Source organism: Eretmochelys imbricata, chromosome 2 (genome assembly GCF_965152235.1).
Source record: "Eretmochelys imbricata isolate rEreImb1 chromosome 2, rEreImb1.hap1, whole genome shotgun sequence".
Classification (NCBI taxonomy): Eukaryota; Metazoa; Chordata; order Testudines; family Cheloniidae; genus Eretmochelys; species Eretmochelys imbricata.
Window position 1 is genome coordinate 16,227,959 of NC_135573.1, and position 26,977 is coordinate 16,254,935.

At 42.4% G+C, this 26,977-nt stretch overlaps 2 protein-coding genes across 2 annotated transcripts in view; one reads left to right on the top strand and one right to left on the bottom strand.

Annotated features, from left to right (window-relative positions):
* SLA (Src like adaptor) lies at positions 1 to 26,598 on the top strand. Its single transcript, XM_077809765.1, has 8 exons — positions 1 to 133; positions 5,565 to 5,658; positions 12,174 to 12,273; positions 16,221 to 16,307; positions 17,650 to 17,753; positions 19,511 to 19,642; positions 22,845 to 22,977; positions 24,236 to 26,598. The coding sequence occupies exons 2-8, from the start codon at positions 5,580 to 5,582 to the stop codon at positions 24,453 to 24,455; spliced, it is 855 nt and encodes a 284-aa protein (XP_077665891.1). The 5' UTR covers positions 1 to 133; positions 5,565 to 5,579; the 3' UTR covers positions 24,456 to 26,598.
* Positions 1 to 26,977, bottom strand: part of TG (thyroglobulin) — a 209,669-nt gene that overhangs the window by 53,648 nt on the left and 129,044 nt on the right. The gene's annotated exons all lie outside the window — the stretch shown is intronic.

Sequence of the window (26,977 nt, forward strand, 5' to 3'; positions counted from 1 at the left end):
CACAACACTCTCATTAGGCTGGCTGCTTCTCGACCTGATCAGTTAGATACTGCAAGCAACATGAAAACTCCATCATGCCTGCTCCTTTCGTGAAACATCCTGCAAAGTGGAATACCATGCTCAGCATTTAAAGGTAATCATTCCTCTGATGCTTTCAGGATAGCATTCTCTGCATACTGGGCCAAACCTTCCAGTCCTTATTCAAGCTAACGGCAGTTTTGTCCCAGTAACCAGTGCAGGATTTGGACTTTAAATATAAAAAGCCATCAAAGAGAGAGATGCAAAAGGTCCATTGGATCATCTAGTCCCTCTCCTTGCTGGTGTTTGTAAACATGAACTGAGCAAAAAGAAAAGGAGTACTTGTGGCACCTTAGAGACTAACCAATTTATTTGAGCATAAGCTTTCGTGAGCTACAGCTCACTTCATCAGATGCATGAAGTTGTATCCGATGAAGTGAGCTGTAGCTCATGAAAGCTTATGCTCAAATAAATTGGTTAGTCTCTAAGGTGCCACAAGTACTCCTTTTCTTTTTGCGAATACAGACTAACATGGCTGTTACTCTGAAACATGAAATGAGCGTAAATTATATATTTCTATGAAAAAAATCTTAAAATAAAATGAGAGAGGCAGACAGATGGCCAATGGTGAAGCAAACGTTTGCATGCGATAACCTATGAGAAACACCACAGATATAACAGCAGGTTCATTTCTTAAACTCAAATTGTCAGGGATTCACAAATGAGGTTTCTGTGTTTTGCATGGTACTTGGATTTCACCATTTGTGCAAACTAGTAAAATGTGTTGTTTCAAATGTATTTGTTATGGAATAATGAGTGTGCTGAATAAAAGTGACACACTCCCCTATGTTTCCCAAAGATGTGTGGGATTTAGCCATACACTTTCCATGATTACTTCTTTGCAGATGCAGGGGTTTAATAAGCAGTTAATGGAGAAAAAACACCCAGCATATTATAAATGATGAACCATGGAATTCTTCATTTGAAATGTGCTCGTTTGTAAGCAACTTCCTTGGAGAACTGGGATTAGTCAAGTTCTTGCTTTGGGCAATATCTCTTGGGCATTCTGAATATATCTTTGAAAAATCTCTGGGAAAAAGCAGACTACTTTCAGATATGCAACACTAATTGAAGTACCCCAACATGACATTGTCTTAAAAATAGATACTGTTTGTGAAAAAAACCAAATGGTACATATATTTTGAGCCAAATTTAGATCCATTTCTGCAGTTGCAAATATTTGGTACAAAACTGTGCTCACAATTATTTGGGCCCACAATTTAGGTTGCTAAGTCCCGAGTCCTTCAATGAGCTCGATATGGCCTGACCCCTGTGCCTGTACAGAGCCCTGTTGAAGTCAAAGGTGCTCTGTTTGGCACCATACGGAGAGCTAACTGCAGGATCGGGGTCGTAGGTCTTTAAATACCTGAGCTGTGGGTGCAATCAAGAAGCAAAATGCCAAAGCAACCTGAATTGTGCTTTCAGAAAATTGTGGCCACAATTATTTGCAGATGTAAGGAAGGCTATGGGACTGAAAATGCAGCTTTTATGGTGAAATTCAAACTTTCCCATTAGAGCCTGAGTAATTGGTCTCTGTGTGGGGAAAGCCACTCCTAGACCTGCAGACAGACTAAGTGGCATCAGTGCAGCACCTCAGTGGCTACCATGCCTATGGGTTGAAATGAGATTAATACAAGAGTTTGAACAGTTTATGAACAGGACCATCTGACAGGGTTGCCTACAATAGCAGGGGACAACTTGATGACCCAGGAGGTCCTCTCAGTCCTGTTCCTAAATAGCAGCTCCAGCAACTCCACTTCCCTATGGAGGATATTGGCCCATTGGAGCCATGTAAGCATAGCTTCTATAATCGCGCCTTACCCTACATCCAGTAGGCCTCTCTGTGCCATCCTTTTTGAGACGAGCATAGAAACCTGCCAACATAGCACATAGGGGATGGAACCCTGTGTGTTTGCTCTGCCCATTTACCAAGCTTACACAGGGTTTACATGGTACAAAATGTCTGGAGTAGACTCTCCACTCTCGGGTGAATTTCAGCTAAACAATTACAGTTTCATAGGCATTTAGTTAGATGACAGAGAATCTGCTCATCCATAAGGCCACAATATGTGCTGCTATGCAATTTTCTGCCTGTCTTCTAGTGGTGTATGTTATATGCAAAATTCAGGAAAAATAGCTTAGCTTATTATATCTTGATGTAGCGCACTGTTTGTAAGTACATACTATTTATCTGCACAATCCATTTATGTACTGAAGAACCATGTCTACCACCCTTTATTTAGATCACTTGTTCCCAAACTTGTTCCGCCGCTTGTGCAGGGAAAGCCCCTGGCAGGCCGGGCCGGTTTGTTTACGTGCCATGTCCACAGGTTCGGATGATCGTGGCTCCCAGTGGCCACGGTTCACTGCTCCAGGCCAATGGGAGCTGCTGGAAGTGGTGGCCAGTACGTCCCTCAGCCCGCGCTGCTTCCAGCAGCTCCCATTGGCCTGGAGAAGCGAACCGCAGCCACTGGGAGCCACGATCGGCCGAACCTGCGGACACGGCAGGTAAACAAACCGGCCCGGCCCACCAGGGGCTTTCCCTGCACAAGTGGCAGAACAAGTTTGGGAACCACTGATTTAGATAAATGAAATACTACATAAGGCTGCTACCCATATACTCTGGACTCCCTTGAACTTACTTAAAAATACAACTTGGGAGCTGTGGTACAATCCAGGAGCAATTTGAAAACACAAACACGTCCCCTCTGAACAGCTCCCTTCCCATTTTCAAATGCCTAGGAGGAAAGAGGAGCTTTGGAACATGCCCCGAAGTGCACAAAATGTGCCGTTACTCTGGATAAGTGCATAACGGCAAACTATATTGTGTGCCAAATGAACGGAAATCCAAGGGCTGATCTTTGCATTTTGGGTAAGTGAATTGTGGGAAAGAGTCATAACTTTTCACTCACTTCCCAAATTATTTACTTATTTTAAAACAACTGTCATTAGTGGCAGTGAAATTTAACATGGAAAATGTCACTGAGATATATTGTAAAAAGTTGCTGTAGTGACATAAAAACCTAGCTCTAATTGCATGAATGCACAAAACTTTACGTTCAGAACTTTTTAGTTTTCTAAACGCCAGGTTCTGCCAACTTTAGCCTCACTGAGCAGTTACCTGAATAGGTGAGTAGTCCCACTGATCTCAGAAGGGCTACTCGTGGAATAATTTGAAAACTAGGAGGAATAATCAATTGCACAAATACAAAATGGGAAATGACTGCCTAGGAAGAAGTACTGCACAAAAGGATCTGGAAGTTATAGTGGATGACAAACTAAATAAGAGTCAACAATGTAATACTGCTGCAAAAAAAACAAACATCATTCTGGACTGTATTAGCAGGACTTTTGTTAGCAAGACATGAGAAGTAATTCTTTCATTCTACTCAGCACTGATAAGGCCTCAACTGAGCATCACATCTCAGGAAAAATGGGGACAAATTGGAGAGAGTCCAGAGGAGAGCAATAAAAATGATTAAAGGTCTAGAAAACATGACTGATGAGGAAAGATTGAGAAAATTGAGTTTGTTTAGTCTGGAGAAGAGAAGACCGAGGGAGGATATGATAAGTCTTCAAATACGTAACAGGTTGTTATAAAACAGAGGTTGATAAATTGTTCTCCTTACCCACTGAGTACAGGACATGAAGTAATGGGCTTAAACTGAAGTAAGGGAGATTTAGGTTAGACATTAGGAAAAAAATTATGACTGTAAGGGTAGTTAAGCCCTGGTAGTTAATTATCTAGGGAGGCTGTGAAATCTCCATCTTCGGAGGTTTTTAAGACCAGATTAAATAAACCCCTGTCAGGAATGGTCTACAGAGTACTTAGTCTTGCCTCAGTGCAGGGGACTGGACTAGACGACCTAGCAATGTTCCTTCCAGTCCTACATTCCTGAGATTCTAAGAAGGATGCAGAAACTGGCCATATGTTCTTAGTTTCAGCAGAATATACAGTTGCCTAATGTGCACATTACATTCAAGAGGTATATTCGTCGCTATGCACAAAAGTCTTACATACAGCTCAAGTGAACAGTTTTCATTTCCAAAATTTGTAAACCTGAACATTCAAGAACACTCTACATATCTTAATGTGGGGTTTAAGCAACATAACTCCCACTGAAGTGAATGAGAGTCATGAGACTAAAAAGTTTTCATATGTTTAAAGATGTAGGGTAAAATTTTCATTAGGGTCTAAGTGATTTAGGAGTAGAGCTTGCCGGGAATTTTTTGACGTCTTTTGTTGGAAAATGTTGATGTGTCAAAACTGAAACTTTTAGTGGAAACATATCAATTTCAATGAAACTTTCACTGAGAAGGACTCTCAGGAGCAGAATGGAATTTCTGGTCAAAATCTGAGAGGGAGAATGGAATTTCTGGTCAAAATGAGAGATTATCTAAATCTAGCCCATTGTGAGTATGGTCAGCAGACTGTGGCCCCAAGATTTAAGGTGTCTTTGAAATACCTAATGTAGATAAGATCGATGAAATCATCTTTTTCTGCACAGTTCACAGACTGTTTGGTAAATACAGTAGGCACTGTGCTTAGGATTTTGTTAGGGCCAATCCTGTCAGTTTCTCAGACTAACAGCCGGAAAGAGATAAAAATCATCTGATTTTAGGTAATGGTGTCAGGACATTTTGTTTTGTTCTATTTTAAACAAGGCATTACTTAACGATTCTGACTGTGAAACTAGGCTGTAACATAAGCCAACGTCTGACTAATGGTGGTTCTATTCTATTCAGTTCTAGGTAGGTTCTTATAACAGGTCACAAAGGAACTTTCTATATAGGGGTTAGAAGGAACTTTTTCTACAGCCAAGTTCCATAACTGCTCACTGCAGTGTTTCATGCATCTTCCTCTTAAGCATTTTGTACTGACAAGACAAGATACTGGACTAGATGGATCCTGGTTTCGTCCAGTTTGGCAATTCCTATGTTACTATGGGACCTTTCAGAATCAGAAAATTTTTGAGCCATTCTTTTTTTCTTTTCTTTTTTTTTTTTAAATTTCTTTGAGCACCTACAGCAAGACCAGAATTGCGTCAAAAGGAAACTGCAAAACAATTCTTCCTGTACTTGGCAATGAAACATCAAAGCCAGCTTTGACAACAGATACGTCAATCTAATCAATTGCTTCATCACTTCAGAACTCCAAATGTTGAGAAGTACATACAAACAGAAAATACATGAGTATATATTCACCGTTTAGCTCTGACTTCCTATTATGCTAAGGTAGTGGTAATGGAAACTTTTGCTTTGTACAGTACTTCTTAGCAACTTCCCTAGTTGTGGTTTTCTGCTATTCCCCTGATAAAAGCACCGAAGTGGTGAGAGTTTTGCAAATAGATACTCAAATGCATGTAAAACATCAGCTTTCAAAAGCCAACTATATAAAAACTTGAGAGTCTGAAATTGGGTCATTTTTATGCATTGGCACAGCGGGTGCTATCCTGAATTCCCTTTTTATGTCTCCTTTGTTTTAGTTCTGAAGTGCATTGATGAAAATAAAGAGAGCAATGGGAAATACTATGAAAACAACAAGAGCCTCGGCAGAAATAAATGTGCCACCCCAAACTGGTAAGCACTTTTTAATTTCTTTGAGGAAAAAAGTTACTGGAAGCCCATGGTACATTCATATATGCATTTTTATTCACTGGTCTGACATATGAAAAAGTATGTTTGAGTGTGCTATGCAAGACCGGGGGTGTACAGTATAAGGTGTTTACTTTTAGGTGAGTTAGAACTCATTCTCTAGGAGTCATTTTTTAAAAAATTAATTTTTAAAAACAATTGCCCTTTAGTAGCACTCTTTGTGATGAGCTTCCCACAATTCAGGAGGCCCGGATCTTCTCCATAAACAAGAAATTGCACATTTCGGGTATTTCCTGTGCATGTTTTACAAAACCTACTCCCACATTTTGCTTTGCTCAGGTTTTGTTGGTTTTAATCCCAATCTGGGAATCCTAATAATAATAATTCTGCACTCACACTGATCATTTCAAACATTTGCACCAAAATTAATATGCAGCCAACTTTCCATGCTGCTAAAAGTTATATGAAGCAATGACACATTTCAAGGACGGCAGCTACCAAAGGGGGTGGGGTGGGGGTTAGGTTGTCAACTGGCCCTACGTAGACCCACAGGGAAAAAAATGTATAAGGCCTCCCACTATGCAGCCTGGATTGTGAGTCCAGGTGGGAGGGGGAAGAGATTCGTGGCATTGCTACTCCACACCACAGGCAAGTAGGTGGGGAATGGGCAGAGCTAACATGCCACAATGTGCCGGCCAGCTGGCACAAGGGGGAAGTAAGCTAGTCTTATAGAGGGATGCAGAAAATTACACCCCCCTCAGGTGCGAAAAGAGAGTAGGGGAAACAAATACGACTCTGAGTCATACTCCTTTCCCAGGGCTTCTCCGAGGATGGCCCAACTATGTGCCAGTTCTTCCTCGGGGCAAGGGATCAATCTGGCCAAGAGGGGCAGAAGCTCCAGCACTATTTTTAGCACGAGCCAAGAACCAGCACGTCTAAAGTATCGACGTTTTGGGAAGCTGAGCAGCTCGGGGATTGGTAATGGCATAAGGAGGAAGGTCCCCAGTTCAAATCCAGTTTAGACTGATACTTACTGAAAGTTGTTACTGTCAGATGACTGGGTTCGTGGTCTGTGTGAAATGAGGTGACAGTCCCAGTCCAGTTCTTTGCAGAGGTGTCCAACTTCCATTCAGTGCCCTTGTTGGTCTTCCCAACAGAAAGCAAGAACTGAATGGCCTTGAAAAATGACCTATTCTTTCTCTCATAATCACGGCCCTTTCAGGCTGGCATTGGGGAACACTGAATAGGTAGGGCAGTGAAGTTGCATTGTTACTGACCATGCTGTACTTGTTCTGTGGATACACCCAGGACTTTAGGGCTTGATCCAATGCCCATGGAAGTCAACAGCAATCTTTCCATTGACTGAAACAGCCATTGGACCAGGCCCTTAGTCTCTATGGCTGGCAATCCAGCATCTTTCAGACAATAAATTCACATTGCCAAAAACTGAATTTCTCCCTCAGTCAGTGTTTTAATGGAGTAAAGGGTTTCAGGATTCGGTCCACAATTTTATAACATTTTAAATACTTTGGAAAAAATGTTTCATCCTGGCTCATTTCAACAAGACACCAGTGATGCTGAAAGTGAAGGAATGAAACAGAAGGGTGAAGGAAAGAACACTGAAGAGGAAGGAAAGGCAAAGTGGACCGTTACTTTGAGTCTGACTAGCTGTTCTGAGGTGATAACCTTTGTCTTCTGATCCTTAGTTTTCCCTCCCATTTGGACCTGCACTCAGGTCATACCCCTACACTTTCCCTCCGCCCCCAGCTTTAGTGCTGCTCAATGCGCAAGCAACAGAGGATCTTGTATTTTAAGCACAGCACTAAGCTAGGGGTATTGCATAAGTGGCATTACTCTAGCAGGCACCTCTGAGTCACAATTCTTCCCCTGCTTCCTCCAACCTGTGCCAGCAGGATGTTGCCAACTGAGCTGTGCCAGCCAGAAAGCAAGGGTGTGGGTGTGCCAAACCCGTGAAAAAATGCTGAAATTGGGACTGTTTTTGGCTTCATTGGCTTGTGAATTGCTTGTTGACTAGTTTTTGGCTTGTTGCTTCTTTTTGTTGATCGGCTTCTGGCAAGCGGGGGGGCGGGGGCGCGGGGGCCGGAGGGAGAGAGTCAGGGGTGCACAGCGGGCCCACCACAGTCCCAGACTGCACACCAGGGGGGATCGAGTCACATAGAGTGTTGGCATTCTTAGGGATTGGTTTGTTTTGGCCTTGTTTTGAAATGGGATTAGCTTGATTTTTGGCTTATTGTGAAAGTCAGGGTGCTTATTTACCAGGTGAAAGTTGGCAACTGTGTGTGGGACCCAGGCTTTGCCCATTCTTTGCCCCTTCCTGCCCACTTACTTCAGAGAGGAAATCTGCTGGTGTGTAGGTAGCCCCAGTGTCTAGGTAACCAATGCATGGATGTTACAGGTATTATGCCCCCTTACTTCCATATATGGGTGCATAGTGCAAGTCACAAGATAGTCCTTATTGAGCAGGGTAAGGATATGACTATGCTACGGCTGGAAATAAGTCTCCCAGCCTGGGACCACATACCTGTGCTAGTGGGGCTTAGGCTAGCCTGCTAAAAATAGCGGTGTGGCCATTGCAGAATTGGCTAAGCCTTGGGCTAGCCACCCAAGCTAGGAGCCGGGGGTCGGGTGGATCCGAGCTTACGTGACTAACCAAAGCTGGTGCCACAACATCCGCACAACTATTTCTAGTGTGCTACCTGCAGCCCTGATCACATGAATCCATTTACCCGGCCTGGGAGGCTGATTTCCAGCTACAGTATAGACGTAACCTAAAATATTTCATCTTTAGCTTCATGCCTCACAAGACATCTAGGGGATATAGGCACTGTTCCCTCTAAGCTGTGTGCGTGTGTGCACACAGATCCTAAACCCCGTGCACACAGTGAAACACCGCACGCACAAAAATTTGCACAGAAGAAATTTTTTGTGCACATGGTCTGTCAAAAATTAGAGGGAACATTGGCTATAGGTATCTAAAACAATCATGCACCATGTATGCGGGCATAAATACTGTAGAGAGAGCACCTGATTCAGTGGAAATAACTGTTCTTAGATTTTCTCTTTGTAACTGATGGACTGTTCCATTTTAGAGACTTCTTATACAACTAACAAACTGCTAAGGAAAGGATGGGTTTCAAAAACCTCACTCAGGTTTTAGTTTGACATAACCAAAAGCTTTTTGGGTGGGGCTGGGCCAAATGTATCAGATCCCTTCAGAGCTTGGATTAGGGGCAGAAGCATGGGTTGTACGGTCCCTGCATTGAAGTACCAGTGTTTGAATTAGCCACTGGCAAACCCAAGGGTGATTTTGGTTTTGCAAAACCAAAACCCAGGAAGGTTTGGATCCAGATTTCATTTTAAATGGAACCCCAATGTTTGTGAAATGGGGGGGCAGCTGGGAGGGTTCAGATAAATTAGGTTATTTTGTACCATCTCTAGTGTAAACACAGGCACTTTAAAAGGATGTAGCTGGTGCTATGATCACACCCCCCGGTTCAGAACTAGCAAATTAATGTTTTTAATTGAACAGAAGACAAATAAATTGGTTAGTCTATAAGGTGCCACAAGTCCTCCTTTTCTTTTTGCGAAGACAAAAGAGTATGTCAGATAAGTACAGATCCTGCAGCCTAGAGACAAAGTAACACACCCCTGGTGCATAGCAGAATGCAGGCCACCACATAAGCAAGCAAGAAGGGCTGATAAGAACAGTTAGTTTTCCACTACATATCTCAGTATGGAAACTAAACCTTGCATGAATAGCTTCATGATTTTAAAATGTGATACTAAGATACTTTCATAAAATGCAACCAGTTTAAGCAAATGCCATTTACTTTGGAACTGTCACTTGTCACTTTGCTTTGGTAGTTCAGTGCAGCAGCGTGCATTTTTCAGTGTATCAGTGTATTCTTCCCTATAATTTATCTCCTTGCATCTATTTAGTTGGGGATTGGTCCTGCTTTGAGCAGGGGGTTGGACTAGACGACCTCCTGAGGTCCCTTCCAACCCTGATGTTCTATGATTCTATGATTTCTCTGCCATTCCTGAAGAGGATTCTACATTATGCACTATATACACTAAGTCAGGTCTTGTAAGACTAATGTACAAGGCAGCCTTTCACAGACATCGGGATCTGTGAACTTCTGCTGCATAACAGAAAGGTAATTTGAGGCCAATTTAGGATGACCAGATGTCCCAGTTTTATAGGGACAGTCCCGATTTTGGGGGATTTTTCTTATATAGGCACCTATTAACCCCCATCCCTCTCCTGATTTCTTACACTTCCTATCTGGTCACCCGAGGCCCATTCAGCTCTTAGTATCATTTTAAAATTATACAATATATCAAGCATACTACACTAGGCTAAAACCTGGGAGTTGATCCAAGAGCACATCCTGGGGAACCCACCCCACTTAACTCACTTAACTCATTGGCACTGGCACGAGAAGCTTCTGACGCCATTTACACACATGCAACATGTTGATCAATTCATTCCTCCTTTAGAGCTTGACTCTGCAAGTCCCTATGCAGAAGAATCCTTGTGCAGAACCTAAGGTTATCCTTAAGAAACCTTCCTGCTCCTAACTGCCTAACAGGGCTACTTCCAAACGTGAGGGTTTACAGGGCCAAACTCTTATAAAACGGCAATCTGTCCTTCGCTGAAGCATCCCCTAAATATATATCCACTAAACAGATCATCTCTCCCCTGGGCTCTGGTGTGAGAACAAGTATCCATCCAAAACTGATGTAGAAATTATTGATTTTTTTCAATTATTTTCAATCCAGCAAGGTACCCCACCCACCAGCCTCAGTAATATAAGAATAAGAATAACCTCTCTCAGCTCCTTCAAATCCCTCTTCCTCAAAGCCCACTACTTTTGGTTCGCCTTCCATTAATATTATTAATTGTCATTATTACGAAGGATTATTTGTAGAGTGGTATTGCCAGCCCAACTCCCTCCTGGCCTTGGTTCATGATGCTGGCCCCAGATTTTAATACACTGTGTGGGTTAAAAATTATCTCAAGAGGAATTAGAAAGAAACAGACCTAGCAGGAAGTGTGTGTGCATGCAGGTGTGTGTGCGAGCGCACACTCTTGTGACCTTCCTTTTCCATTCCCGTAATGCACTTTGTTTCTTGTAATCCCTTTCTGTGCAAAGTTGAACTGAGACAGCAAGCGCGCCACAGGCCAGGGAGCGGAGTCTGTCGTTGCTAAATAAAGAATACTGTCATATCACATTATTTGAAAATATGGTCAGTAGCTGTAATTTACACTGGTTTTGAGGCAATCCCCATTACAGCAAATGGGCACAAATTGTCCCTGCCAGAACCCAGCAGAGGCTGCTAAGACCCGGGTTGCGGGAGGGGAGCAGGCAGTGTTTGCACCATCATCACCCTCGCCAGCTTTTTTGCCAAAGAGCAATTTTAAAGCTCCAATGGAAGTCACAATGTACCATGCCGCTCTCTCCCCACCTCTTAGTGCTTTTCTGGCTGGCTCCAGGCTCCTCAGTAGAGGGCACTGCAGTTGCCTTCCACTGTCACAACCTTTCTCCACGCAGAATTTCCACCGCTCAGGAAACCTGAACTCTGGGGTATGTTGGAAGAAGCCAGCGCATCAAGCCCCATATCAGCACTGTGTGCAGAAAGATCCCCAGTAAGAGTTTGATCCTAGGAAGCCCTGAGAAGCCTCTCACTGGGAGCTGTAGAAGCTTGGTACATTTTGGGTTCAGCCCTGTGAAGATGTGAACGCTTGCAGAGCGTAAATTCAGTTCCTGCTTCACTTGCAATGCAATTCTGGACTGGTGCAGGACATTCCTCCCAAACTTCCTCCTTTCTGACCTCAGTTCTCAGAACTATGTTTGTGCGTGAATGAGGAAACCACATGAATTTACTTTTCCTTTTTTTAAAATGAAAAAGCCTCTCTTCCATCACCACGACAGCTGCAGTGTGGGGGGGTAGGAGCACCATGCAGCCCATTAGTTACTCAGTCTAGTAACAAACCATAAACGTAATAGGAAGGAGACACTGATTTTCTGGTTTCCTATTATTTTATGAAAAGTTCCCCATCTTACTACATTTAAGGAATCTATTTTTGTACCTTTGAAAATATTAGTAAAGACATAACGCAATGAAAGATGCCTTTATCTAATATAATACACCTGATCATCAGCATTACTCATATTGTAGTTTAAGCCATTCATGCATGATGGTATTATTCAAAGGAGGCCATTTCCTAATACTATGCATATTTATTCATTTTGCTACTTTCAGACTGAGTCTCTTCTTTCCATATGGTAATTATTAAACAAGGTCAGTCTGCAGAAGGTTTTGGCTAACTAGAAGTAAATAAAGATCTACAAACTTACAGGTGCTCCTGTTCATATTGGTGTACAGTAGGTTTTGAGGGTGACTTTCTGAAGACCTCCACCCTAGCTATGAATTTTATAATCCTTTAAAAAATTACATTTTCATCTTTTCCCTAGGTCAGGAGAGCGATATCCTTGCTGTCCTCTGTGATTATCCCTCCCCGGATATAAGCCAGCCAATTTTTCACACAGGAGAAAAACTACGTGTGATATCAGAGTAAGTTGTTCCTTTTTAAATTAACCCTGATACAGCTGATGTGAGATAGGGAACAGCTTCTGGTTTATGCATTTGATGCTAGACGAATGCTGTGGTTTTTGTTTCTATTGAACAGGAGAACGTTCAAGGCCTATTGTTGCTGGGAAAGCTGCTTATTGCTCAATGTGCAGTTCCAGATGGAGCGCCTCCTTTCAGGCACTCACATAGAGCTCGATTCTGCGAGTGCTTAACTCCCACTGGTAACTCAGGCCACCAGCACCTCACAGGATTGAGCGATGGGAAATTCCAGGTGCTGAGTCAACGTACAGGGCCCAGTTCTAAAATGTGGGCTAATCCTGCAGGATATAAAATGGGATTACTTGCATGAGACCAATTCAGCTTTGGATAGGCATTTGAGTACTTAACCAAATTGAACCAATTTTAGAGTTGGGAAGGAAAAAATTCTTTATCCTTATCCAAACTTTTCCCATAGGTTGAAGGTCTTTGGACTTTAGACGCCTGTTTGGACCCTCAGATAGAGATTACCCTGAGCCCATGAATTTCAGATCTGGATCCAGATCCTACTCATCACTTTCTCAGAATTCTGAGGGATGCAGACTTACAGGTCCCATTCCGACCCTTCCCTAATGTATTACAGACATACAGACAGTTCGTCCCACACACAAAGACATATAGAGCCAGATCCTCAGCTGGAGTAAACTGAAGTCAATAATCCTGATGATCCGCTATGCCCATATTTCAGAAGTAGTGGAGAGTGGCAGCCAGAGGAACTTGGCTGTGGCTCCTTGATCTTTGTCCACCCAGTCCTGACAAAAATTAGAGAAGTAACCAGTCTCCTCTAACTTTCATGAGTGGTACAAAGGACCTTACAACAGTGGAGGATCTGGGTCGTGGTGCTCTGTCAACCATTCCCCATCTGGATCATGCCCTACCCTGGATGTCCCATAAGGAGAAGGGCATATCAGGGGAGGGACCCTGGCATAGCAGGTAGAAGAGCGTCCACCAGCTTTCTGATGCTAGAATGTTTCCCTACATAAGGGCAATTCTCCATCATTGTGTAAATAGTGCTAAATGGTCTTAGCAGACTGGAGATTCCAGCCCAAAATAGCTATGCTGATTTAGATCAGCTAAGGATCCTGCCCATATATATATACACACTGTACATATGCTTCATATAGTATATAGTACAGTCTAACTGTTAATATGGAACTTTGAAAACAAGATACACGTAGCACATATTTTTGTTTGTATGTTTGTCTGTTATGTACTGATCAACAAGTGCCGAAGTAAGCATTAAATGGAAAGTTCTCTTCCTGTTTTGATTCAGGTATAGTGCAGAAAAAAACCTTGCAATGTTCTGTGCAAATAGGCACAACTCTCCTAAACTGAAGATCTATTCTCCCCGCTGGGGTATGTGTGGATGTTAATGAGAGCTATGGGTATGCATACACTAGCAGGAGGTACAGTCTCTCTCAGGTCATTCGAGAAATACACCTCTCCGGGAAAGAAAAGGAGAGACGCTAGGTTGGTTAGAGCAGCAGTGACAGGAGAGCTGCCAGGTCAAACTCAACCGTTCTATGCTGCACACATTGCTCCTGATACGATATTTTTCTAAGCCTTTTATTCAAACAACTCTGTAAAGGAGAGACAGTTCACAAGGAACAATGCTGAAATCACCACACTCACTTGGGACTCAAAACATTGCTGGTAATCATCTGCATGAGTCAGGGCAGCAATACAAAACACAGAATCTACTCAGAATAGATTACCTGTAATGATCACTAGTAACTGGAGATGGTTAACAGTGTTAGGTAAGCAGTGCCAGATTGGCCCCTGTGAAGATATAAGGAATACCATTCCGTGGAGGTCAGAGGCCAGCAGTTGACTTACTGGCTGGCTGATTACCCTTGCCCACTGCACCTGGAAAAAGACCTCCAGCTTAACTGGCTGATCCTCATCAAAGGAGGAGCAGGAAATGGAGGGCACTGCCATACCTCCCGGAGGCTGTAGCTACTGTTGGGAGGAACTGCTCCCAGAAACAAAAATGGACAGAAGGGAGACTGCAAGAAGTCCTATTATCAAAAGGCTCTGAGGTAAGAGCCAGGAACTATGGGTTGAGGAACTTATGCAGGGGTGAGAGAGAGATTAGCCTGTTGAGGAGACTGGGTGGGGAAGAGAGAAGAAACCACAACAACTGACTCTGCTGAAAACTATCTTCCTTGGATTGGGTGAGAAGGTTCAAGGCAGAATTCCCCCAGCCAGAACTGGCTCATCAAGAACAAGCTGGGGTCCAGTTGGAAAATGCATTATGAGACAGACCCCAACCTCTTAAAGCCCTTCACAGTCCGCTCACTCCCTGGACATCATTCATTAGGGGCAGAGTTAACTCAGGGTGGAGGTCCTAGTTTGGATAAAAGAAGAAATAGGAGTCTACTCAGGAGAGACTTTTTTCTGGGCAAGGTTTTGAGACTGAGGGGGTATTTTTTAATTATTCTTGCCTAACTGGATAGTAAGAGGATATGTGAAAATACCACGAGCAAAGTTATTCTCATGGTATGTTTTACCTCACGTAGAAACAGGATATCCCAAAGATTTCACACACTAAAACCCTGCAGCCTTGAGATTTCCAGCCCTTATTGACAGACTTGGGTGATGCAGGTAATTATCGAGTTCGGGGCAGGGTTACTGAACCAAACTGAACCTTCTGAGGTTTGCCATCACTGTTGCTCACCCGTGACAGTAACAAGAATGCCAAAAACTGGAACCTCTTTCTATTCTCAGTGGGTTCTATTCACTCTCAGCATACACACTCAGGGCTGGATCCTAGGCTGGTGTAAACTGGCACATCTCTGCTGATTTCAACAGAGTGATGCTGATTTACACAGCAAGGCAGAGCCCAATGCTGATTTTCACTCTAAGCACTGTGATGAACCTTCTAAAAGAACTTTCAAATTGCATGCAGTTCACAGTTGCAATAGAGACACAAAACCTCAGAAAACAAGGGGGGGAAACAACGGTTATTATCATATCTGTAACCCCTTCCATTAATGACTTAAGCTTCACACCATCCCCGTGAGAAGTAATATCGCTGTTGCCTTCTAACAGACGGGGAAACTGAAACACAGGTAACTGAGGGCTTGTCTTCATGTACAGCGCTGCAGCTGTGCTGCAGTAGCACGTTAGTGGACATGCTGTACGTCCCGGGAGAGCTTCTCCTGTCGTCGTGGTTAATCCACCTCCCTGAGAGCGGTAGCTATGTCAACGGGAGACACTCTCCCACTGACATAGCACTGTCTACGTGGCAGGATAGGTTGGTTTAACTGCTTCGTTCAGGGCTATGGATTTTTCAGTAGTTACACTGATATAGGTTGGTAGCGTGGACCTGGCCTAAGTGATTTCCCCAAGATCACAAAGAAAGTTTGATGAAGAGCCAGGAAAAGAACCCAGGTGTCTCGACTCCCAGTTCTATTACTTCAGCCACCAGGCCATCCTATTCGTCAGTGCCTGACCTGCAGTTCATTGAAGTATATGAAAAGTTTCCCACTGACAACAGTGGGCTGTAAATCAGTCCTATTAGACTGTAAATCCAATCTCCAACTAGACTTTACTAATGCTCTGTTTCTAGCTGTAATAAAGATGTTCAATATGGGAAACTTATTTTTGACTACAGGAATAGGTTTCACTACTTAAGCAGCAAATGGAACAAATTTATTGTTTAATATTTAGCTTATTTCTGTGACCAATTTAAACAATAATGCAGCAAACAGTGAGATTTAGAAGATGAAATAATGTGAACAAAAGAAACGTAGATCTATGCGTGTGTTTCTGATTACTCAGATTAGTTAACAAATATTGCATGTTAGCCCATTTTCTGCCTTAGCATGTTTCTAAAATGAAGGCAGGCTCCCCAAACACATTTGACCACACTCATCTTCTTGCTTTGACAGTGAAGGAGGTTGGTGGAGAGCCCATTCCCTCACTACAGGTCGAGAAAACTACATTCCAGGAAAATGCGTAGCAAAAGTTTACCATGGGTGAGTACATGCTTTCTCCACAGCATTCCAAAACTACAGGTGCTGTTATTTCACACATACCATAGTTTATAGTATCAACATTTCATCCTTAATTAGGGGCCCTAAGTACTATCATAATCCAAATAGTATAATAACAACGACTACCACCACCACCACCACCAGCAGTCTGCTAGGAAAATCTACGTCAAGCAGAGATGACCTGAATTAAATATCTACATCTGAATTTCTTTTCACTTTGGGGATATTTCAATCCAGATCTAAATTTAGCAGCTGTTTTTAGCAAAGCAAAACTCCAGTTCCAAACACGCAGAAAAACTTCTGATCCACTTCTGGATCCAAGCTGCGAGCTTTGGGCCCATCTCGAATTTTAAGATACTGATAAAAAGATCCAACTTATAAGAACTCAGGTGAAATTCACTGCTATGCACAAGGCCTATGCACTATTTAAGTCTCAATTAAGACAATGTGGCTTGAGTGGGTCCCTGGGCTGGTCTTCTGCACAGGGGTGAATTCCCCCCTGGTGAAGGAAAACTCAGTCTGAGACAAAACTGGAGTTCATATGAAAAACAGACCAACTAGAATAAAAGGGAAACTTCAAAAGGCTAATGAGATCATTCAAGAAGTGAATCCCTGCACATTAGAATAGATACTGAAGGTTCAGAGGTTGGTTACTGCCCTCAGCCCCAACTGAGGAAATCCATTAAAGCATCTGCCTAAGTCTGTCACTATTTAGCAAAGCATTTTACCTGCTTAACTTTAGGCATGTCCTTAAATTCTATTGACTTCAATGGGAATTAGCCCATGCTTATAGCTAAGCATGTGCTGAAGCCTCCTACCGAAGGTATTAGATACCTGACAGTAGGTGATAGAGAAAATCGGCATGCCTGGTTCTACTCTCCCTCCGGTAAAGTCCACTGAATTAGACTGGTGTAAAACCAGAGTAAAGTGAGATCAGAATCTGACCTAGCATATGCAGAATAATTACACCTTTGTCCATGGATTAATAAATGTGGGTAATGACTCACAACAATAAGAGGTTTAGTTATTTAAACTCAGTGACTTTGTTTAACACTAGTAAATGTTAGTGTTTCAAATTAATCAAGCTTGAAGGGTTTTTCCCTTTCTTATAGGGCCATTCTTAATGAAAGTACTGGCATGAGTGAGAAGAGCAGATTTACCCCATAAACTGAGAAATAATCCTGGGAATAGTTAAGAAAGCAACTGCAGAAGGTTACAGTGTCATTTTTGCAGTCACTTTTCTAGCTAGTCTTGCACTTTAAGGGCCACACGCTGCTCTCTTTCTCATCCATGTCATTTTAGAACTTCTTTTCCTGTTTCACAGTTGGTTATTTGAAGGGCTGGGAAGAGAAAAAGCAGAGGAACTTCTACAGCTTCCTGACACCAAGGTTGGCTCCTTCATGATTAGAGAGAGCGAAACCAGGAAAGGTGAGAAAACATAACATTCCCCCCTGCCCATCTCAGACTGCGACATCTCCTTTCAACTGGGCTTTCCATAGCTCTTAATTCTCTGCCTTTTTCACTTCACACACATCAGTCCAGAATTCTAAACCATATGTAATAAAAAAAACCCAACATATTGCACAGTGCAACACCTTCAGCAATCACCTACATAACAAGCAGTGCTGGAAACATGGAAAACTACGGCTTTGGAGAGTTCCCTAATCACTGGCACATACAAAACATTTAAACATTGTTTATTTGGGTTGTAGCACCCAAAATGCCCCAAGGTCGCAAGGCATTTCACACAAAGAGGAAGACCCAAAGGATGGGCAAAAGGGTCCCACCCTTTGCCACAGTCCACAAAGATGCACAAAGGTTGGGGGTGGGGGTGGAAAGGAACGTAAAATACATAAAGAGTAACTAAACACACTTCTTATTTAGCTGTGCGGTTGTTTTGTTTTAAACTAAACACTTGACATTTTCTTCTGACCATCCTTCCATCACCAGACTGGTTGGTCAGAAAATGGGCTCATCCCCTAAGGAAAATTTAAACTTTTTGTCAAAAAATTAAAACCTAAAACATTTCAGCCAAAACCCAAAAAACATTGATTTGGGTGGTGCCTCAGGGGAGTTGTTATGTGGGTATCTCACACCTTCATTCTCCTCTGTAGGCTCGGCTCCCTGGCTGGACTACATCTCCCATGATGCACAATGGTCTCCTCTCTTGCTGAGCAATGCATCAAGGTGTCCCTGACCATAGTATTTCATGGGAGATGTAGTCTGGCTGGGGAGCACAGTTTTTCACTTTTTATGTGTGTGTTTTTGACAAAGCATCAGAGTTTTCCTCAAACCAGACTCTTTGTGAAACATTTTTGACAGTAAATTAGGTTTTTGACAAAACACTCTTTGGAAATTTTTCATCCAGCCTGAATTTAAATCGCCTCTCAGCAATTCCCAGCTTCAGTTCTAACGAGTGTACTCTTCCTTCTTAACATTCGGTCCCTTCCCTCCTCACAAATGAGTAGCTCATTTATAAGTTTGATAGCAACACAAAGTGTTTTCATTTTACAAACACACAGAAGTTTCACACCCAGAGGGAAGGATGGTGAACAAACTTTATTGAGTCACCTTGCATATTTTTAACTTTGCAAGGTGCAGGGTGATGGGCATAGTAGAAGAACATGAATAGAATAGGGCCCCCTCTGGCCTGTTAAGGAATGGTATTAATGGGTTTCAAAGGGAGTGTCCATAATAGTCCTCCTGCTCACATGGCTCCAATATAGAGTTTCCAAAAAGTGCAGGGTGAAGAATTAAATGTGAAAAAATTCTCAGAGCTCCATGGAAAGACAGCAAGGGGAAGAAATTAAATAAAAAACAAACAGGTGGGGATTTTCAAAAGTTCCTAAGGACTCTCATTCCAATCTAACTTTTTTGGGCCCTTTTGAAAATCCTACCAACAAGCATAAAGGAAAAATTGTTGGAGCTTTAGAATGACTCACTCACCTTCAGGGATTTAAGGCTGTAACTGCTGACCCTCTGCTCCATCTCTCTAGATTTGAGATCTATAAATCAGAAAGGTCGTTTCACCTTTTTCAGATTCTTCCAGGGCACACCTGTTACTGTGGTACCACATTTCAGAGCTGCTCTGGCTTTAGTCAGCATCCACAGAGGTCTGTGAAATGAGCCTTTGTTTTCCTAGGATTGTGACTACTTGATGTCATTTGGTTCTCCGCTTTCTGCAGGATTATATTCATTGTCAGTCCGGCACAGGCAAGTGAAACATTACAGGATCTTCCGCTTGCCGAATAACTGGTATTACATCTCTCCACGGCAAACATTTCAGTGCCTTGAGGACCTTGTGAATCACTATTCAGGTAAGTCCCTTGAGACTTGTAACTGCAGGAACACAATAGGTTCCACCAGCAACTGTAAGATATCATGCAGTGCATGACACAGGGGGGTCCTGAGACATGACTCAGGATCTTAGGTGTTACTGTAGTACAAAATAAATAATAATTAATAAGAGAAATTTGGCTTCTGCCCACTGTATTTTTTTTACTTCACTTCATACCTCAATTCATATCTCCCCCGTTCCTCCACTATTAATCCAGCAGAAAGAAAGACTATAGCTCAGCTGAGTACAGGCAGTACAGATAGACAAAGCCATGTTAAATGAAACGAGACTCTGATAATGGTTACAGCTAACACTGTTCAATGTAGCACCACAACAGCGTTTCCCCCCTGGAATGATGTGTCAACTGTATTAGCTTGTTCACACCTACCATACTACACAACCTTGTTTGTATCAGTGCATGCTGGGAAAATTAGTCAGTTACTCTGTTATTGCCTTAGCTGCTTAGTTCTGGATTTATATTACTGTAACTCAGAGCAAATATGGCCTAAGACCTCAAAGTTTGTGTAATCATTATGGACTAAATTCTGATCTCAGTTTTACTGATGTCAGTCCAGAGAAACTACTTTGGTTTTAATGGAGTTACTCCAGATTTATGTCAGTGCAACTCAGATCAGAAAGTAGTCTTATATCAAATACCACAGTTAAGTAAGTGCTGCAATGACATCATATGAAAACCAGAAAGGTTTAAAATGAAAGAGGAAGAAGGATTGGAATTAAACTAATCACACCATACTTGTGAAGAATAAATGGTTCTAGTCTTTCAATTAATAACAACAATGAAATCATTTAAAAGGTGTGAAGCCACAATATTTGCATAATGCTGGCCAAATTGAAATACTGTGTGTAGGCCAAAAAGCCTACTTTTAAGAAAGGAAGGAAAATGTTCTGTTTAATGACTTGTATGTTGATGTAGTAATATGATAAAAGGAATTTTTTAGACCAGTCTGTGGAAGGAAGCAGTAATAAACTTGACAGGATACTAATCTCTTTTCTGAAATGTTTTAGTTAGTTGATTTTTCCCTTTTTTAAAAAAAAATATTTCTGTAAAGAAAGGACATGAGAATCTGAAACTTTATAATCCATAACATCTGGATAGCAATGATCAAAATTTTGTCTCTGAATGACTTTCGCCTCTCTGAGAATATATAAAATTGATAGTGAAATAAGTGTATGGAAAAAAACCCAGAATTTACCAATTACATAGTGCTATTCATTAGCACAGGTTAGAGCAGTCAAGGGGCAGCTCTACTTTGTACACTGGAATATTTTACAGTATTCACAGTGGTGAACATGTGTTGATGCTTTGGTTGGGTAAGTTACACATGATGGACCTGATTGTCTGCCGCTTTGTCTTTTGCATAATCATGTACAGCAGTGCAGAGTGAGAGCAGAGTAGGTGGAAGTATTACCCAGTCAGAATAGTAGCATTTTACACCCATGTTGTGCCCTAATGGTGAATGCACTGGCCTAGGACCAGGAAGACCAACGTTCAAATCCCTGGTCTCCCACAATTTTTTTGTGTGACATTGGGGAAGTCAGTCTCTCTATGCCTCAGGTGCCCACCTATGAAAGGGGGAATAACAGTCCTTCCCTTCCCACAAGGGTTTTGGGAGGCTAAATGCATTAACGATGATGAGGGGTAAAGTAATGGATGCCATACAAATACCTCAGTGAGGTGTAAGTGACTATGCAAATGGCAAGGCAGTGCAAAATCCGGCTCTGTTTCTCCAAATCAACACCCCTCTTTTGTCTGATATACCCAGTCAGAGTCCACATCCTTCTACATAACCTCAACAAGCTATGTGATACAAGGTGCTTCTGAATACCAACTCTTTAAGAATATAACTAAATCAAAAGCCTCATTATACACATTTAAACTGTGCTAGAATCCTGTATGTGCTCTTCTCAAACAGGAACCTAATTAGGAATAGAACTAAGCTTCAAGAATACGGCATAGTTATCAACTTGCCATGTGAATATTTCAATCCATTCTGCCCCAACGCACTTTACTGCACCAATATTCCCTCTAATTTTTTACATCCATGTGCGGAATGAATTTTGTTATGTGCACCAATATGAGGTGATGTGTGGTGGGGATGGGGCCGAGGAGTTCAGAGTGTGGGAGGGGGATCAGGGCTGGGGCAGAAGGTTGGGGTGCGGGGGGGGGGAGGGCTCTGGCTAGGGGTGCGGGCTCTGGGGTGGGGCTAGAGATGAGGGGATTGGGATGCTGGAAGGGGCTCAGGGCTGGGGTAGAGGTGTGGGAGGGGGGTGCGAGCTCTGGGGTGGGGCCAAGGATGCAGGCTGCCCCAGGGCTGTGGCGGGGAGAGAGGACTCCCCTCAGCCCTCTCTCGCCGCAGCAGCTCAGGGCTGGGTGAGAGGTACCTCTTTTGGGCTGCAGCAGCTCCAACAGGCTTGGCTGGCCCGGGGGAGAGGCGCTTCTCCCCAGCAGCTCCGGTGGATCTAGACCGGGCCAGGGGAGGGGCTCCTCTCCCCAGCAGCTCCAGCGGGGTGGGGCAAGGCTGGGCTGGGCCCAGCCGGACGTGGGGCTCCTCTCCCCAGCAGCTCCAGTGGAGCTGGGCTGGGGGAGGGGCACCTCTCCCCGGCTGCGTGGCCCTTGATAGTCTGCTGCATGACCGTGCAGCTTATGGAGAACTTAGCTGCATACCATCATTGCCACAAATAGATCTGTTTTTTACTCACTGTGGCTGCTATTCACCCTGAGCCCAAAGCCAGCACAAGGTTCAACCACTCTCAAAATAGGGCTTAGGTAGGAGATAAGTTATGCACAGGCCTCGTATGGCCTTATGCTCAGAGGTGTTATCATTAATAGAAAGGGTGTAGTTAGCTCTAGAAAGTCTGATGCCCTCAGCAGTTATACTGGAGTTATAGCAATGTAAAAACTGTGGTAAGCAAGTAGGCTCAAACATAAGTAGCAGCATGTTACAATAAAACAGCTAGTAACAAAGAACAAAACCACCTAACACAGTATGCCATAATGTAATTCAAAAATTGTATGTCACAGTGTCCAGCGTCTAAATGACTATTCTACTTACCACACACTCATCTCCAAGAACATTTAGTGAAGAAAACATTGGTGATGGCAAATGAGATGCTATTGCGCAATATTGGATAACTCATCCTGTATTGGTTTCTTCATTCAGAGGTACCTGATGGTCTGTGCTGTACCCTTACAACACCCTGTCTTGCTCAGTGCACTAACAACAATGCAGCGAGGAACCAAGAACCGCCTGTCGTGATGAGGAACAAAAACTTCAACTGGAAAAACATTCACAGGTACCACATCTTCCATACAGCATCTGAGTCTACATGCTTATTTTCAACATGTTAAATATATACTTGCAATTACAGAAAATAATAAGAAACTATTCACTTCTGCTGATGTCAATATTAAGGCTTAAGGCTGAAATTTCCCAAGCCACTGAAGGCTTTGTAACAGGGGAATTGGACATCCAAATCTCTCAGGTGACTGAACATTTCAGTCTAAGTGTTCACTGATGCAAATTTTGCTGCATTTAACTGCCTCCACAGGTTCTTATTGGCAGATATATGGCTCCTATGGGTAACGTGGTTGACAATGAAGTCTGCCAAGGATATTCCCCAGTAAAGACATACACACACAGTTTACACCGGCTGAGAATCTGGCCTACTATATCTAAGAATGAATCCACATAATCTGAAAAAGCTTCAGCTTACCCAAATTGCAGCAACACAGGCCACCATGAACAAATTATCCCAGATTTCAGCTCTCTGCACGGGCTCCTAATTTAATACAGAGCCCAGTTGAATGCCTTTCATGATATTCAAAGCCCTCCATGGGATTTGTAGAACCATGAGTGGAACTGGAGAAAGAGGGTCAGGTTTCAGGAGGGAGATAGTTTGGCATCACACCAGAGGCTCAGGTAGGTAATATCAGACAAAAAGCAAGCCTTTCAGCATAGAACATGTCTCTAGGCATGCTCTGTAGAGATCTCTTTCCTACAAATCTAGTTGCCTGTAGCTAGATCTAGCCACCTGAGAGATCACCTCTCCCTCCATAACTAGATCCTACCAAGGCAGTTACTATCCACCTAACCTGTGATGCTGTCAACCTGTGTGGGAGGGGCTCATGAAAGCATGGAGCTGGGCTTGGACAGAGAAAGCTACTCCCACAAGAAATAAGAATGACCATACAGAAATAATCATTTTAGAAATACATGCTCAACTCATTTCTTCAATTTAACCTTCTCTCAATAAGCTATGCAGTTCCCTCCTCTCCTCAAAACAACCTCATTCACTTGCTCACACAGACAAAACCCACACACTACTCAAGCTATTTCTCCTACAAGCTGGGAAGAAAGATTTTCGTTCTTTTTTTCTGTATTTTATATACATCAAAGTTGCTCAGATATTACTGTGATGAGGGACATTTAAGGAAACAGATGAGACACAGAATTGATCACAATCAACTATGAGCCAGGAGTTTTCTTATATGCAACCATGTAGCACTAACAAACTAGTAAATCCAGTATACGTAACTTTTTTTTTTTTTAAGGCTGCAGATAAGTAACGAAGAACCAGAAAACACACTGGCCATGGATGATTCCTGTCTCAGCTATGGCCTCAGGGAAAGTATCGCCTCTTACATCTCCCTAGCAGGGGAGGACAACTCTTCTTTTCTGAGTACTAGAAAGAAAAAAAGCCAGTCCCTCATATACACTGGAAGCAAACGCAAGAGTACCCTCCATTTGCCAACTACATATTATGAAGAATGAACCTGAGACAGATGCAGTCCACAGAAAAAGAACTGAGATGTAAGAGCAAACCATGATCACCAGGCAAGTCCTACCACAGCTGAAAGACACGCATACCAGCGGATGATCAAAGAGGAGATTGAAGGAAATGAAGCCAAAATTAATGCTGGTTTTGTCTTTGTATGTATTTTGAATGTTAACCAGATACTTAAAAAAAAGCAACCTGTCTCAGTACTCTGTACGTAAATAATAACACACTGCACCTTTAATTTGCTCATGTACAGGTTATAATTTAAGTTGAGAGAGGAACTCTAACTAAAAAATGATAAAGTGAAGCAAATGACTACTCAACAAAAGGTGAAATCACTGCACCAAGGGCCAGAGCAAGGTTTGGGCACCACTTAAGACTCACTTGAGCCTTCATACTAGGCCTTATGTTGGCACCATCCTCGAGAGAGAATATTACATAGTGTTATTTGAAAAGGATGGGTTTGCTGTTCATCACCTTTTCGGCATCACTAGAAGACTCTCAGAAATAAGGCTATTCTCTTTTGGATGCAAAGTTATTTCCATTTCTGCTGCAGAGAAATCAGGAGCTCCCTGGCTCCCCAAAGACAATTAAAACGCAGCTGGTATCTAGCTTCCAAGAACTGCTTTGGTGACACTGAATCTAGACTGAATTTCGTCGTCTTCGAAAAAAACAAAACAAACCTGCTCTTTGCAATGGTTTAACCCAGCTGCTGGCAATGCCAAGTGAAATCACAAGACAGAGTAATCTTGGAATTGTTCTTCTCAGTGAGCTAAATGGCTTCAAAGTGGATACACGGTTGTAACAGAGTAGAATTCAGCTGCTCAGACCCAATCTAGTAATATACACCAGGAAGCAAAGGTTTTAAAGTGAAATATGTTCAGATTAGGTCCTACAGTCACAGTGAGTTGCAGTATGTCTGAAATTTGTGTGAAAGTGCTCAGATTTCAAGTTAATTTCTTGAAAGCTGCATATATTTATGTATAATATTTATATTAAATGCTTTTTATTTTAAACTATATAATAGTTTAGCAGCAACAGGTACAAGAGATTTTTTTTCTGAACATCTTTTCTGAAAAGATACATGAAATAGCAATAAGAGAGGGGTTCCCAAACTTTTTAACTGCATAACCCCATTTTAATGAATTTCCTGCCAGGATCCCAGGCAGCATGGAGGATACCATTTTGAAGAGCAAAATGGCGTCCTCCACACAGCGTGACCGCACACACACCATATGTGAGGTCACACCACAGAGAGGATACCATTTTGCTCTACAAAATTGCATCTTCTGCACACTGTGACCTCATATGTATGGTGCACGCAAAATCACTCTGAGCAAAATGGCATTCTCCATGCATTGTGACCTCTCACATGCTGTACATGTAAGGTCATGCTGTGCAGATCAAAATGGAGTCCTCTGCATAGTAGGGATGGCTGTGACCCCATCAGCTGATGGCATGACCCCATTTGGGGTTGCAACCCACAGTTTGGGAACAGCTGCAATTAGATATTACCTAAAGCCATCTAGTGACCAATAGATTGAACCATCATAGACTAGAGTATCTTCTGATGCATTTGTGTCTTTTTTTGTATGTCTGTAAATGAGATCACAATCTGGCCTTTTGAACCCTGATTTTCCAGTGCCTTCAGCTTCCGATAGTCATTTACACCTGTAGGAATAAAACTGTACCCATGTACATGAATTGAGATTTTTTAATTTAATACAGCCACTCTGCACAGGTCTAAATAACTATCCAAGATAGGGAGCACTGGAGAATTGGGTCCTTTATGGATATCTTCTGTACTTGTCTTTTAGCACAATCTGTGTATGTCTGTACTTTTTAGATCCTATAACAGATCATCTACACTAGTGATAAAAGTTCACAGTGATCTATGTAAACAGTCCATAGTCTGATTAAAAACATTTGGGAACGTTAAAACGTGAATGTAACTTACTTACAAATAGTGACCACCACAAAACAAAATGGACTCAGGAACTCTAGATGTTTGTACACTCTAATATATTGCTACTAAAGGGTCCGGCTCTTAACCAATGAAGCATATATGTGAAGCATTACCATTTTCTAAATCACGTCTTTGTATTTATTTCCCATTAAAATAAAATGTAATCGCTATTTAGCGCTATGTTAAGTTTGTTGTCTAGGGTAACCTGAGGGATCATTAGCATATAGGCATTACAACACACACTCTTAGCTTACTAGCACACGCCCCTCTTTGTGTGTGAATATTTCAAGAAACTATTTTAATATTTACAGTACAGTAGTGAGCTGTCAAACTCATTCTAATGAAAGGGACAAATTACATTTTAAATTACGGTTTGATGGCCTGTACTACAAAGGTAGGATCATACACCACCCTCCATCCACAGCAGATCTCTCTCTGATACGTCAGGGTTATGCACAAAGACAGAGGAAAACTATATTTTTAGTTAGGCCTTGTGTAAAACTTTCAAAAGCAGGTAAGTTACTGTGGAGCATAAGTCCCAGTTCCCAA

Coding starts and splice junctions, on each gene's coding strand:
- SLA (XM_077809765.1), top strand. CDS start 5,580: ATGAAAATAAAGAGAGCAATGGGAAATACTATGAAAACAACAAGAGCC. Junction 12,274..16,220: donor AAACTACGTGTGATATCAGA/GTAAGTTGTTCC, acceptor TTGCTTTGACAG/TGAAGGAGGTTGGTGGAGAG. Junction 16,308..17,649: donor GTAGCAAAAGTTTACCATGG/GTGAGTACATGC, acceptor CCTGTTTCACAG/TTGGTTATTTGAAGGGCTGG.